Source organism: Myotis yumanensis, unplaced genomic scaffold (assembly GCF_028538775.1).
Source record: "Myotis yumanensis isolate MYYU_CA2020_CCGP unplaced genomic scaffold, mMyoYum1.0.hap1 SCAF_7, whole genome shotgun sequence".
In the NCBI taxonomy this organism is placed as follows: domain Eukaryota; kingdom Metazoa; phylum Chordata; class Mammalia; order Chiroptera; family Vespertilionidae; genus Myotis; species Myotis yumanensis.
Genome location: NW_027223758.1, coordinates 83,684,078 through 83,700,141, shown reverse-complemented (window position 1 = coordinate 83,700,141; position 16,064 = coordinate 83,684,078). Strand labels below are relative to the sequence as shown.

Sequence of the window (16,064 nt, the reverse complement as noted above, 5' to 3'; positions counted from 1 at the left end):
TCTCAATCTTCTATTTAGCCTTTCTTACTTTTGAATATGTCTGTGTCCCTGTTCCTGCTTTGTAGCATCCCCAGCTTTCTGAAGTTCTCGTGTGGACTAATGAGTTAAGCTTGTTTAAAATGCAAGTTTTATACCAGTACCTTAATTAATAATTTGTAATAATAAACCTCGAGTAGCTAAATATTCTGATTAATTTTCTTGAAATCTGTATGTCTCTCACATTTTAAATTAAGTCAGACTTAGTAAACCAAGTGAATAGAAGTAAAGTCAAAGTGTATTCGTAAACTCAGATTATAGAAAGCTCCAAATGGCCTCATCATAGCCCTGGAATTATTTCCATTAGATTGCAGGATATATGTAAGTGTCTCTTACATTATATAATAAGCTTTGAACTCACCATCCCATCCATGGTTCAAAGGAAATACTCCTTGAAAGCATGTGTAATGTATTTTAGCATGTTTGCCATTTTCCTCTCAGAAAATATAGAGGAAGAGGTTTTGAGAACTGAGTACAAAAGAGGAGCATGGATGCTGTGTAACAAAGGATGGCAGCGTGTGTGTGTGTGTGTGTGTGCGCGCGCGCACACACTCTGGCCTTTTGTAAAAGCTTTAGATTGTTTTTTTTTCTTTTCAATTTTTCATCCTACTGTCCTCACTGTTATATTACTTATGTAGATCCTTCTGTCCACTGATTTCAAAGTACTTACAATCAGCAAGTCATTTATTTCTTGGATTTATTGAATGGGTACCCATTGTTCCAAAGCCTGTGGGCGTCAGTACAAAGTTATAAAAGCACACAAATTAAATGTAATAACACAGGAGCAAGAGAGAACACCAGCAGGATCACTGCTGTGCCTATTGGGAATGCCAGACTCCTGTAAAGAAAGGAAAGAAAACAAAAGAGAAAGAAAAGGAATAAAACAACCACCTAAGGTCGTCATATTCTGAGAGGTACAAAGTAAATGTGTCAGTCAAAGGGAATGGCCGTGGGGGACGGTTCAGAGAGGCCTAACTGAATTCAGAAGGTGCTCTGAAAAGCACTCCAGCTCATATAGTCTCAGATTTTACTCTAGTAACAAAGTGTGAGAAATTACTATACGCTCTCCTGCATTTTTGCAGAGAAGGTGTTCAGATACAAGAGGATTTGGTTAAGCCATTGTCTTAAAGTACCGCTCAGATTTGAGTCATGATCTTACTCTCAGGTTCCCGGTTAAATCTTGGTTTCATTTCTTTTAGCATTTTAGCTTTAGAGATATATTTCTTTTTAGTTGTCTTCTTCATGTGGTGGTTTAAAAAATGGATACTTTCACAGTATAGTAAATTTAGGAAAATTTAAGCTGATTCTAAAATTAATTTAGAAGAGGAAAAGTCTCATTTTTTGAGAAGTCAATAGATAGTTGAAAGTTAAAAATTAAAAAATACTAACACACATTATTTCAGAATAAGAAGACAGATGTAGGAGGAAGTAGCTAAAATATTTGCCTCTGGGGAGTGGGAGTTTGGGGAAAGAAAAGATTGGTCCCGAGGACTGCCCTTTTTTTTGTTTCAAATCTAGTAGTATTCTTGACTTTTAAATTATACTCATTTGTTACTTTGATAAAATTAAGACAAAAGTTTAGAAAAAAGAAAAATAAGAACAGGAAACCTTATGTACAATAAATATTTGGGATCATTTTCAAAAATGAGTTTAGTATATTATCCTCCAAGTCTTAGCCTGTAAAGTTCGGGGCTCATTGGCACCCTCATGCTATTAAGCATAGTCTGACTTTTGGTAGTTCAAGAGAGATTGGCTCAAACTGCTAATAAATTATGCATTCCACAATTGGGCATTTTCTTCTTCTGATATTTTCCTTATTTAATTGGAAGTCTCTAATGACACTGACCGAACCCTTAAAAGCATTGTAATGTGTTGTCTTCAGCAGGCTACTTCCTGTGCTGCTTTATTCAGGTCTTGCTCGGTCTACACTGCATTTACTGAACCTCCCTGTTCTCCCTTTCCTTTGCCTTCACAGCATTTCCCACAATTGACAGTTTCTCCCACTGGACTCTGAACCTCACCCAGGCAGGGACTGTGTCCATTGGTCACTGCTTTCATCCAGTGCTTTTCATAACACCGTCATTCAGTATTTGACATGACAGATTTCATCTGGGATGTCGTGTTGGCTAATGGTAGCTGTGGGGAGGATTTAAATGCATCAGTTAGCCTGGTAACCTGAAGGAGTTAAAAAACAAAACAAACTTACCCAGCTCCTTGAAGTACATTGAACAAGACCTACCACGGCCCCTAAATTACAGGGAGCACAGAATACTGGGTGGGTGTTCGTATTTTTGCTGTTCCCAAAGCTCTTAGGAGTGTATGGAGTATTCAGAGAGCAACTGTTTTGAGACCTTTTGTAAAAGGCATTTTGTAGCTATTTTTTGTTTGCACAGTTAATGCATTTTTAGTTTCTCCCTCTGTCTTTATTTGTCTGTCTTTCAGTTTTTGTATTTTTTTCTCAACATGTCTGCTTCCTCATCCAATTTATTCAAATTTTAATTGACATAAAGTTGAAGTCATTAAGAAAGTTATAATCATCCTTTTATTTGGCTTGTTGGCATACCAAAGCGTTAGAGTTAACAATGACTGCTGAATAATAACCAGTAAATTAGTTCAAATAATGTCACAACATGCTTCCTAAATATAAATCAGACACATACAAGGAAAAAAAACTGCTTTCTAAAAAATTTGCTTGGAGAGGAATTTTTATTAAGAAAGCAACTACAGGTACAGGGACCAAGATGGCGGCATAGGTAAACACCAGAGACTGCTGCCGCAAACAACCACTTCAAAAATACAACTAAAAGACGGAACGGACATCACCCAGAACCACAGGAAAGCTGGCTGAGGAGAGACTCTTCAACTAGAGGAAAGAGAACAGCATACCGAGGCTCAGACGAGGCACAGTGTGGAAAATATAAAGGTGCGCGCGCAAAGCGGGCTGGTGGCTGAGGGCGCGGTTGTCGTTTTCAATCAGGAGGGAGTCTCAGACTCTGAGATCCAGATCTGGGCGAGTCTCTAGGGACTCAGACTCAAACGGGAGAAGCGGGATTGTCTGGCATCAGTTGAAACGTGAGGGCAGCTTTCTCTCCGAGGTTTGCAGCCGTTGCTGGGGTTCTGAGAAGCAGAGCCTCTGGGAAGGGACTGAGAGCAGCCATAACTGCTCCCTCCGCCTGCCCTGTTGATCCCGCCCCGCCCAAGCCCTGCGCAGAGCCATTTGCTGGATTGCCTCAGGCAAAGGCTAGATTAGCACCTCCCCAGAGGATAGAAGTTTTCCCACAGCTGATTCTCACAGCCAGTCGGCCTGGTGGTCAAATCCCTCTAGTATCAACTACAACAATTAAGGCTCAACTAGAACAAGACTGCGCACAAAGACCACAAGGGGGTGCACCAAGAAAGCATAAAAAATGTGGAGACAAAAAAAACATGACAGAAATGGAGGATATAGAGCTAAAAAACGCAATTTTGAGGGCTTGCAATAATGTGCTAGAAGCAGCCAATAAACTTGATGAGAGCCTCACGAAAACTAATGAGACCCTCGATGCTATGATAAAGAACCAACTAGAAATTAAGCATACATGGACTGAAATAAAGAATATTATACAGACACCCAATAGCAGACCAGAGGAGCGCAAGGTTCAAGTCAAAGATTTGAAATGCGAAGAAGCAAAAAACACCCAACCGGAAAAGCAAAATGAAAAAAGAATCCGAAAATACGAAGATAGTGTAAGGAGCCTCTGGGACAGCTTCAAGCGTACAAATATCAGAATTATAGGGGTGCCAGAAGATGAGAGACAGCAGGATATTGAAAACCTATTTGAAGAAATAATGGCAGAAAACTTCCCCCACCTGGTGAAAGAAATGGACTTACAGGTCCAAGAAGCGCAGAGAACCCCAAACAAAAGGAATCCAAAGAGGACCACACCAAGACACATCATAATTAAAATGCCAAGAGCAAAAGACAAAGAGAGAATCTTAAAAGCAGCAAGAGAAAGAGGCTCAATTACCTACAAGGGAATACCCATACGACTGTCAGCTGATTTCTCAACAGAAACTTTGCAGGCCAGAAGGGAATGGCAAGAAATATTCAAAGTGATGAATACCAAGAACCTACAACCAAGATTACTTTATCCAGCAAAGCTATCATTCAGAATTGAAGGTCAGATAAAGAGCTTCACAGATAAGGAAAAGCTAAAGGAGTTCATCACCACTAAACCAGTATTATACGAAATGCTGAACGGTATCCTTTAAGAAGAGGAAGAAGAAAAAGGTAAAGATACAAATTGTGAACAACAAACATGCATCTATCAACAAGTGAATCTAAGAATCAAATGAATAAATAATCTGATGTACAGAATGAACTGGTGATTATAATGAATCAGGGACATAGAAAGGGAATGGACTGACTATTCTTGGGGGGGAAAGGGGAATGGGAGATGCGGGAAGAGACTGGACAAAAATCGTGCACCTATGGATGAGGACAGTGGGTGGGGAGTGAGGGCGGAGGGTGGGGCGGGAACTGGGAGGAGGGGAGTTATGGGGGGAAAAAAAAGAGGAACAAATGTAATCTGAACAATAAAGATTTAATAATAAAAAAAAAGAATGTACGTAAAAAAAAAAAAAAAAAAAAAGAAAGCAACTACAGGTGGCCCTCCATACCCACAGGTTTCACAGCCAACCTCAGGTGGGAAGTATTTAGGGGGTGGGGAGCTAACATGTTGATGTGTGTTATGTAGTTGGGCCTGCAATGATTGGCTTTGTTTGTACTTAACATGTACAGACTTTTTCCCTTGTCATTATTCCCTAAACAACACAGTGTAACACTACAGTGTATTTGTGTAGCATTTACATTTTATTAGGTATTATAAGTAATCTAGAGATAATTTAAAGTATATGGAAGGATGTGTGTAGGTTATATGCAAATACTTCATCATTTTATATGAAGGAGTTGAGCACCCACAGATTTTGGTATCCTGGGTTGGAGGGATCCTGGAACCAATCCCTTGCGGATACTGAGGGATGACTGTATATTCTAAAGTTGACTTTACACTGCCATTTGTTGTTGTTTGGTATTTGAGATTTTGTGTTCACCTGACTCCCCGTGCGATCTTTCTGGTGCACCTCATATCTGTGATTCACATATACCACATGAGCTAGTGAATGTCTAATAACAACTCTGACTTTGGACCTTAAGGAAACCATGAATTTCCTTTCACTAAAGAAAAACCAAAACTGTCTGTGACTTATAGGACAGCTGACCAAAGAGAATTATCATTAAATTGTCACTTAATTGTCTACATATTGTAGAAAAAGCTGCATCTTCGTTATAGTACTTCCTTGTACTATCACTTTTATGAAAAGGCTACCAAGTGAATTTTAGCTTTGTTGCCATTTATACTAGTGCTTGCAAGTTTTCTTATTACAATGTATGCCTAAATGTGTTTTGATTGTTTTTCATTTTGTTCTTGTAACAAAATATTTTCCTTATTCCCAAATTGATACAAGTAGAATAAAAAATGCAGAAGAAGAAAGGAAAGGCGGGGATTATAGTCCTTCCTGCCAACTAGATTTTGAAGAGATTCTTTTAATAGCTTTTTTTCTGTATTTCTATGTTAATATCAATTAATATATCTCCCAAGTTAATATCAATTTTATTCATGCTACATTACATTTTATCTTTTACATATTGATAGTTGTTTCTACAAACTTTTGTTCAGAAAAATCCACAAAATAAAATTAGGCATCTTTTTCTTACCCCAAAAAATAGTAAAATTGACAGGCAGCCCCAACTCATGACTTCATTGGTTGCTAAACTGTGATCCTAAGGTGAGTCATTTTAAGTCAGACCCTTATAAATGTTACACATGCTAAGTTCCATTCCCCAAAACTGATTTCATATGATAGAAATACAGAAATAGATGATAGCACAGCCAGTGTGGCTCAGTGGTTGAGCATCAACCTATGAACTAGGAAGTCACGGTTCAATTCTTGGTCATGGCACATGCACGAGTTGTGGGCTTAATCCCCAGTAGGGACGTACAGGAGGCAGCCCATTAGTGATTCTCTCTCATCATTGATGTTTCTCTCTCTCTCTCCCTTCCCCTTCCTCTCTGAAATCTATAAAAATATTTTTAAATAGATGATAATGAATGAAACATTTTTATTTTATAACCCTGTATCACAAACAATAACAAGATAAAAATTGGGTTATTTATATGTTTTGGGGTGCATTTGAAGCTTTTGAAAATATAACTCCAATGACATTTAGACTGAAGATGTCTCATTTAGTAACTCTTTCTGTAATAAGCATTCTCCATTACTTTAAGGACCTTCAAACTGATTTTAAAATTAGTTTCTGCCACAAGAAATAAATTGCAAATTTAATACAGGATTACCTCTCAAAATTTTTGAATCGTCATTGCTGGGCGATAGACAGTTTCCATGGCAACTTCTTCAAGTGATCCCTTGCTCTAATTGTAGCAGCAGACTGAGTCACCCTCATTACCATTGACCTTGACTGAATCATGAGCAATGGCAGTTGTTTGGACAAAATGTGTAGGCATTGGTCCCAGTCATTAAGCAACTGGTCATTATGTGGAATATGATTATGATGCAGTGGGTTTCAAATCAACTGTCTCTAGTCAAAGGTCACGGATATTCAGCATTAGACTTGGAATATTTTTTAACATCATATTTCCTAGGGAAATGAGGTATTTTAGTGTAACAATAACGTATAAGTTCTTAAAGAGCTCAGATTTGCCCTAACCAGTTTGGCTCAGTGGATAGAACGTCAGCCTGTGGACTCAAGGGTCCCAGGTTCGATTCCGGTCAAGGGCATGTACCTTGGTTGCGGGCACATCCCCAGTGGGGAGTGTGCAGGAGGCAGCTGATCGATGTTTCTCTCTCATCGATGTTTCTAACTCTCTATCCCTCTCCCTTCCTCTCTGTAAAAAATCAACAAAATATATATTTTTTTAAAAAGAGCTCAGATTTGCCATTAGTTCAGTGCATTTCATTGTAATACACACACCTGTTCTAAAACTTAAATTTCAGTGTCATGGAAGCACTTCTCTTTAAATAGACGTAAAAATTCAAGTCAGAAAACATAATTGTTTGACTTAGTGCCTGATAGAGTAAATATAAATATACCTCCCAAGTACATAAATATCTAGTAGGAAACTTTCATTCATTATTACTATTGCTTTTACTAGTAAGAGCAACAATTTCTCGAGCTGTTACTGCACGTTAGGCATTGGGGTAGGTGTTTTATATAGACATTTTTTTGTTTCCACTCTGCTATAACAATTTTGGTGATAAAGAAATCAAGGTTTAGAATTTTTCCAAAGGTCACGTAAGCAGTAAATAGTAGAATAAGATTCAAAGGCCAATCAGGTTATAGCAGTAGACTGAGTCACCCTCATTGCCATTGACCTTGACTGGATCAAGGTCAGAGCTTGGGCTGTTAACTGCTGTGCCACAGAATTCCTCTTCTACACGCTGGCCAATTTTCTGTAAAGCCAGGGATTCTTTAATGTACAGAATAATTGCTCCTAATTTGAATCCATGAAAATTGTTTTTGGTATCTAGATTGAGGTTCAGCATCCCTCAATTATATTTGCAATATTATTTCCAAGTAAAAACGATAAGTTTTTGTTCCCTTTTTCAAATGTTACATTTCTTACATATTTTGAAGAAAAGAAAAAAGCTTTTTTGAGACATGTCTGCCTTACAGGATGTTAGAACTCCAAGGTGAAATACGAGTAAGAACTGCTTCTAACCTATATGCTCGGTACCTGTTCCCAATGCTTAGGACACCGCGCATGTCATGGTGTTGACCCTCAGCTACTGTTCTCTGGTGGAGGCTGGTGGGAAAGAGCTTTAAGTGAGTGCAGACTCTACTATAGCTACGGCTCCATCTTTCTGGACCCCATTAGTCTTTAAGAATTCTGCCCTGGCCGGTTTGGCTCAGTGGATAAAGTGTTGGCCTGTGGACTGAAGGGTCCCAGGTTCGATTCCTGTCAAGGGCATGTGCTGGGGTTGCGGGCTCCATCCCCAGTAGCCGGTGTGCAGGAGGCAGCCAATCAGTGAATCTCTCTCATCATTGATATTTCCATCTCTCTCTCCCTCTCCCTTCCTTTCTGAAATCAATAAAAATGTATTTTAAAAAAGGAATTCATTGAAATTAGCTGACTTCTTCTTCCCCGAGCCTGTGGAACCACTGCTTCCGCCTGTGCTCTGCAGAAGCGAGGGAGTGCTGTGTTCCTTCTCTCCTTGGAGGGACGTGTCCCTGGGGCACTGCACTGCACTGATTGCCTTGCAGCAGCATCCTCCGTCCCTGGTGGCTTTAGGAAGACTGACGACTCACTGAACTAACTGGCTTCTCCGCTGGGGAGGCAGGAGAGGCACGCTGCACTCCACATCGCAAGCATAAGCCAGTCTGGGCCCCTCACAGAGCCCCCTGCAGAGAGCTCTTTCCCTGCGCCTTGGTGCACACCGAGGCTGGAAGGTGCCGTGTCCAGTCCGTGGCAGAACTGGGGCTGGGACCCAACCGACAACTTCTCTCTACTGGCACGCAGCCTCCTCCTTTTCCCTTTTTTATTTAATTTAATTTCAGGGTTATCGCTCCCCTGTCTATGACTCTTTACTGCTGTTCTTAGCACCACTGGCTTTTCTTCCCAGGAAAGAATGAAAAAAGGACGCCAAGCCTCACAGGTCTCTGATGTGAGTCCATGGCATACAAGCCTATAGAGCAGTGGTTCTCAACTTTCCTAATGCCGCGACCCTTTAATACAGTTCCTCATGTTGTGGTGACCCCCAACCATAAAATTATTTTCGTTGCTACTTTATAACTGTAATTTTGCTACTGTTACAAATCGTAATGTAAATATCTGATATGCTATATGTGTTTTCCAATGGTCGCAACCCACAGGTTGAGAACCACTGCTATCGAGATTACTTCCTGTCTGTGCATTAACAGTATAAAAAATCATTAACAGATATTGAAAACAGTGAGTTATAGAAGAACCAGCAGGTTCCTTGGTTTAGAGAAGGATTTTCAGACTTAGCTTCATATGTGTGTGTTTTTTAAGCCTAGTTACACTAACTTACTTTTTTAAAATACATTTTTATTGATTTTAGAGGGAAAGGAAGAGGGATAGAGAGGTGGAAACATTGATGAGAGAGAGAAACATTGATCAGTAGCCTCCTACACGCCCCTCACTGGGGATTGAGGCCCGCAACCCGGGCATGTGCCTTGACCAGGAATCGAATCGTGACCTCTTGGCTCATGGGCCGACGTTCACTGAGTTACACTGGCTGGGCTAACCTTATATGTTTTTACTCTCAAAGCTTGTTGGCAGTTTTCCTTCTAAACTAATAATAACTCTATCTAAGGCGCTGGGGTCATCTAAAGTAAATTCTGGATTTTACTGAAGTTTGAAGTCACCCTAAAGATTTTTCTACATTAATCACATTTTTGGTTATTCTAATAAAATTTGCTTTCTAAATTCAATATTTTCTACATTCTTAATGGGAACTAAGACAAGTAGGAGGGAATTTTTAAAATCTCATAAGCACTTGTTTTTGCAAATAAAAAACTGCAGCTCGGGTTGAGTGACTTACCGAAGCTCACATAGCTCGTGATTGGCAGAGCTGGGACTAGAATGGGTCTGGTAGCTCAGATTGGGGCGAGGCACTCAGGAGGCACTCAGGAGGCTATCAGATTTTTTTTAAAGATGCATCTTCCTTGCCAAACCGGTTTGGCTCAGTGGATAGAGCGTCGGCCTGTGGACTGAAAGGTCCTGGGTTCGATTCCGGTCAAGGGCATGTACCTTGGTTGCAGGCACATCCCCAGTGGGGGGTGTGCAGGAGGCAGCTGGTCGATGTTTCTCTCTCATCGATGTTTCTAACTCTCTATCCATCTCCCTTCCTCTCTGTAAAAAATCAATAAAATATATTTTAAAAAAAAGATACATCTTCCTAGAGAATTATTTTATTCAGATATTACTTTTTTATAGAGTGAAAGGATATTTCTTTTTATAATGAAACACTAATATATTTGGAAGGAGAAAGGAAATCAACACTAATTCTTAAAGCAAAATATTAAATTTTGGAACATTCTGGGCTCAGGTGCATGCCTACTCTCTTCTGCTTGCCGGAGGGGCCTGGGGAGACGGGAGAAGCATTCTTCTCACCCACCTCCTGCCCAGTGTAAGCGCCTGCTAAGGTGATATGACTGTTGGGGGCTGCAACTTAGTTGGATTTCAATGAGAACATTCCTCTTTTGTGAGTTCTCTGGCTATTTTCCAAGTATGGAAACACATGTAAAGTTAGCCAGTGACCCCTAGCAGCCACCATTATCTTGCCTTCCTGCCACCAGTAATGGTGTTTTAAATAACAGACTTCCCAGGGTTCTAGTTTAGTCGTGCGGGCCACAGCCAAGACCTGTCCACAGAGGGAAGAAAAAGAGCACAACGTTTTACATCCCCCCTCCCCCCTCCCCCCTCCCCAAGAACGATGGGGCCATAACTGCTTGCTGATGCCCTCTCCTTCCCCCCGGATTATTAAGGCTACACATTGTCTCATCTGGTCACAGGACTTATTCTTCAGCTGTGATTTTGCATGTAATAGAAAGCTAGTTCTTGCTATAAGAAGCTCGATACATTGGGACAGATCCAGTTCTGGCTAGAAATAGCGTGGTTACAAAGCTTTTCAGTGTATGTGCCAGTGAATTAACAACATAAAGATAACACGGGTCTATCACCAGATGATTGGATTCGAAGGCCATTTGCACATTAACTTCAGAAAGAGGCCTGCCTGTGCGTTTCCTCCCCCACTTCCCCACTTGGGCAGCGTCCCATTAATTTTGTTGAAGGTTTTATTTTCTGCTAAAAATACAGGAAATTTAGACAACTCTTTTGGAATCCCCCCAAAACTAATACAAACAAGATACATATGCTTCTCTTAAGGAAACTAAAAATAAATGATTTGAAACTATTTAACTGTATAAATTCACTCTTAAAAGGGAAAAGGAAGTTTATATAATGAGGCAACCATGAGCGCTGTTGACAGGGTAAGATACTCCCACAACTGCCAACTTGTCCCTTTGACATGAAATCACTACTTAGCACAAGACTTGCTCGGTGTTCATTACCAACCTTTACAAAAACCACCAGAACCACAGAAAACAGGACCATTTTCTCAAGGTCCTTGTCTTTACATTTGAGATTTTCTACGATAAAGAGTGTGTGTGTGTGTGTGTGTGTGTGTGTGTGTGTGTGTGTGTGTGTTTTGGGTTGTTTGGGATTTGTTGTTGTTGTTGTTTTTCTTTTTGAGGACAAAGTCTGTTTGACCTGGGATCCATTCCTGGAATGGAAGCTGTGTATTCTAAAAATACAATACTATGAATGAGAAAGTGCAATATTCTGCACGTATGTTGCTCTTCCACCAGTTAGCCATGACATTTGCTTTCTGACAAAGCTAGTTTTAACAGTACAGAGGAAACAATTAGTTTTTAAAAGCATGTCTTTTTATAAAACTTGGTTATACCATAAATGTAAGTCAATTTTCCTATACACTGTCCTCTGAAGGACCTGATTTGGCTTTTTTTAAAGGACCAGTTTTGTAAATTAATAGAAATGGAATTTGGAGGCTTATATTTAAGACTAAGAAATGTGATTTCTAAGTTATTGGCAGTTATAATAATTGAATTAATTTATTAACTTTCTAAAGGCATTTTTATCTTTTTTGTTCTTTTTTGTAATATGTCCAAAATTAAAATGACTTTTATCCTTTAAAATACTTTAATGTATCTGTTTTTATATTTAAAAAGCTCTCACGTGGTACTTACCATGGATTACACACTGTTTTAAGGGCTTTATAAGTGCTACCTCACTTAATCTTTATGGAAAATAATCCAATAGCAACCTTCTTTAAATACCATCTGAGCCCTAGTGAGTTTGGCCCAGTGGATAGAGCACTGAACCACAGACTGAAGGGTCTCGGCTTCGATTCTGGTCAAGGGCATGTTACCTCGGTTGCAGGCTCGATCCCTGTGTGCGGGAGTCAACCAAAGGTGCCAGGGAGGAGGTAGCACACTGGCGCCAGGTTCCCTGCTAGAAATTGGGAACTGGGATAGAGCTTTTATTGAAAAGAACCTGACAAAAGTATTCATAATGGCTCTTAAGTTTTATGGCTCTCATTCCAATTAAGTCTGTGTCAAGGAGTAAAACACTGACCCTGTGTGGGCATTTTCTTTCTTTATCAGGCACAAGACCTAAATGTCATCGAGGAAGTGATTCGAATGATGTTAGAGATCATCAATTCCTGCCTGGCAACTTCTCTTCACCACAACCCAAACTTGGTGTACGCACTGCTTTACAAACGAGATCTCTTTGAGCAATTCCGAACTCATCCTTCATTTCAGGATATAATGCAAAATATTGATCTGGTAAGTGTCATGGAGGTGTTTATCATGGTTCTTTTTTAAGTATTAAAGTAGAGGAGTTTAATAAACCTTGATAAAAACTATAATAGAATCTCCTTAACATTAACTATAGTTGCCCTCTATTCTGCTATAACAATTGTTGCGTTCAGTGTGTGTATATCTTTTTATTTTTAATATATTTTATTGATTTTTTACAGAGAGGAAGGGAGAGAGATAGAGAGTTAGAAACATCGATGGGAGAGAAACATCGATCAGCTGCCTCCTGCACATCTCCCACTGGGGATGTGCCCACAACCCAGGTACATGCCCTTGACTGGAATCGAACCTGGGACACTTCAGTCCGCAGGCCGACGCTCTATCCACTGAGCCAAACCGGCTTCGGCAGTGTGTGTATATCTTATATACACAGACATATGTATACACATATATATGTTTTACTTAACATATACACAGACATATATACACACACATATATATTACTTAACATTTAGATCATTAACATTTTTATGTAATATCAATTCTTTGAAAATCTCACATCTTAATATATATATTATGGATATCCTAAAATATATTTAACCGTTATCCCAGATAAGAAAACTTAGATGCTGAGAGAGGATTTCCAAGTGATTTTAACACAAATCCAAGCCTAAGAATCATTGTCTTAGATACTGATTACATATTTGCTTGTGAGTTATTTACATATACACAATCTCATCTGAATCTTCAACCATCCCATTGAAGCAAAGCAGCACATGATAGGAAAAAGGTTGGCTCAAGGTCACTTAGCTAGTCAGTCACTCAGACAGACCTTAAATCCAGGTCTTCTCATTATAAACTCTGTGCTTTCAACATTCACTTGGATAAACCTAAGTAAGATTCCAAATGAGCAAGCTTTCCAACAACTTTTTGTTGAATATTGCCATCCAAAATAGTGCTGGGCACACTATTCTGAAATTTATTCAGAAACATTTTAAACTCTTTTTACATGTTTTGAAAAAAATGCCATGGTAGAGATATAAATAACATCTCTACTTTTTGCTTCTTTCAGCACTTTACCTTCCCTCCCCTAAATGCCCCTGAAATTTTGGCTTAAGCAAGTCTTTACTATTTCTTTTTTCATAAAGTTAACCTTGGAAAGTATTGGGAAAGGACACTATGAATCCACTGTTATTTTTAGCTGACAGGGAGTTGAGAGTTGATATTTTTCATTAAGACATTCAGCAATGTTAACTATCTGAGACAGGAGTGACTAACCTTGGAGCACTTTTAACTTCTGCAGAAGGAGTTAGACGAGTGTTTTTCAAGTGGCCAAATTTCTATTAGCCAGTGGTACGCATGCCTCCCATCTAACTCATAAGATGAAATGATCTGGCTGAATAGGCAGCAGGACAAAATAGGGTTACCACACCCAACGAGAGAAGAAATGTCATGGCTTCATATAAGTAGAGAACAGAGGCAGTGAACAATAATGGATGTGTAGTATGGTAAAGGCAAGAACTATTTTTATCTCTGCTCAGTGTAAAATTCGTGTTAGATTTTGTGTATTCCAGATCCTGCCATCCTTACTGAACTCCACACTAGTCCATTCAGTTGCCAATATGGCGGTCCTACAAATGGCAAACAAGGTTAAATCAAGTGTGATGTTCTTGAATAACAAGGGATCTACAATGTCTTGATTTGTTATCACTGTGATGCTGAATGATTTGCTAAGATATAATATTCTTTTAGTGTTTTGTGACAAATATTAAGGGACAGGATTATGTCCAGAATGTAGCTGCTTAGTTCAGGCTGTGCTGTGACATGTGCAAAAGTAATTATAGCTTGCTGTTGATTATCCCTGGTGATCAGGATACGAGTGTCGTGGGAAAATTAAATGTATAAATACTGCCCAAAACACCATTTTAGTCATTAGCTTCACATTTCTTTCTTATTTTGCTTTTATATTTTTTTTTTTAGAGTTACTATGAAGCCTCAGTATTAACAGGTTTTAAGGTTTAGCTTTCTTTCTCCACCTTCTGATAGGTGCTGCTCTACAAATGAAATACAAATGCAAGGTGAGGCAGCACAAGAAGGAGCAGATTCAGGAGCCTACTTAATGCACAGAATGGATAATGAGCCCTGAACGTTCAGGGGCTGACTGTGACTCAGACATCAAACTCTATAGAGAGGATGCATTTAGGAGGGCTAGTGAGTTAAAAGCCAGGCCGTATAGTTAGGATAGCTTGACGACCATATGAGAAAGGCACTATATGAAAAGACCACATGAAAATACGTCTCCTACATCTACTTGTTTAAAAAAATTCCATTCTACATTCCAGGTGATCACCTTCTTCAGCTCCAGGTTGCTACAGGCTGGAGCTGAGCTCTCGGTGGAACGGGTCCTGGAAATCATCAAGCAAGGAATTGTTGCTCTGCCCAAAGACAGGCTGAAGGTAGGACTGGCAAATGAAACACACACCACTCTCTCCCTCAGACTCTACTCAGAATCAGGTCACTTACCCAGTACTTGCACTAGAAAAGGCTCCCTGAATATCACCGCTCTACTGTGATGAAGAAGGGTTCTCACAGTTTCCCAAAGTAGCAAAAGAAGGACTGATATCTTCATCCCATTGCAGATAGTGTGAGTAATTTACATAAAGGAGCACTTATTTTTTTAACCCAGTGAAATAAATTCATCCTTCTAAGTATCATCAAGGGTTGATGGGAAGGTGAGGTGGTGATGTGACATTTGCAACAATGGCTAACACTTGCCTGGTGGTTACTCAATACGGGGTGGGGTCCTAAGTGTCTTACATAGATTAACTTATTCGATCCTCACAACACCCCTTCAAGGTAGTGGGGGTCGGTACCATTATCGTCCTCATTTTTCAGCTGAGCAAACTAATGCACTGAGAAGGTAAGTAACTTACCCAAGTCATAAAACTAGAAAATTATGAAACTGATTCATCTCCAGGTAGGCTGGTGCCACAGTCCATGCTCATAATCGCCACCTATTTGCTGTATGCTTGGGTTTATCTATGGAAAGAGGAGCTTTTTATGAAAGACGTGGGGAACATTATATTTTAAGAAGACATCTACATTGTGTGTAGGCTATGTTTTTGAAGAGATTCATGATGTAAATGCATACTTCAAGACTAATTTTCTCATAGGAAAAAAGGTAAAGGGCATGGTCTGGGGGGATGTATGAATGTACGGCATCGTACCATATTTTTCCTTTACCGTATTTTAATTTTTTCCTACATTACCTTCTAAGTGTTTTAAGTACTCTGTCTTAAGTTAACAGCACCGTGCATCATAGTGGATGTTTGGCCTCTTTGTAGTGTTTTATCACAACTAGCTCTTCCAGAGTCACCATTTGGGGCTGTGTTTTCAGCACCATCCCTAAACCACTGCTTAATGAGGGCTTGAGAGATACTGTTGTAGGATGTGAAAATGTTTCTAGTTACAATAACAGTGTGTGAGACAAGAGCACGTTAGTCTCATAGCCACTCAGAGGAGCTCCACTGGACGGGAACAGCAGCGCGGCGCATGCAGCACTGAGCAATGGCAGGTATTTCTGTTTATCAGCGAAAATGCCCCACTA

General features: G+C 39.6%; 1 protein-coding gene across 3 annotated transcripts in view; it reads left to right on the top strand.

Annotated features, from left to right (window-relative positions):
- DYM (dymeclin) overlaps positions 1-16,064 on the top strand; it is a 243,199-nt gene that overhangs the window by 184,212 nt on the left and 42,923 nt on the right. For all 3 annotated transcript variants that reach the window (XM_070421132.1, XM_070421134.1, XM_070421133.1), the window contains 2 exons: positions 12,302-12,484; positions 14,800-14,913. In XM_070421132.1, coding sequence (XP_070277233.1) covers positions 12,302-12,484; positions 14,800-14,913 — 297 coding nt within the window. The remainder of the gene's footprint in view (positions 1-12,301; positions 12,485-14,799; positions 14,914-16,064) is intronic.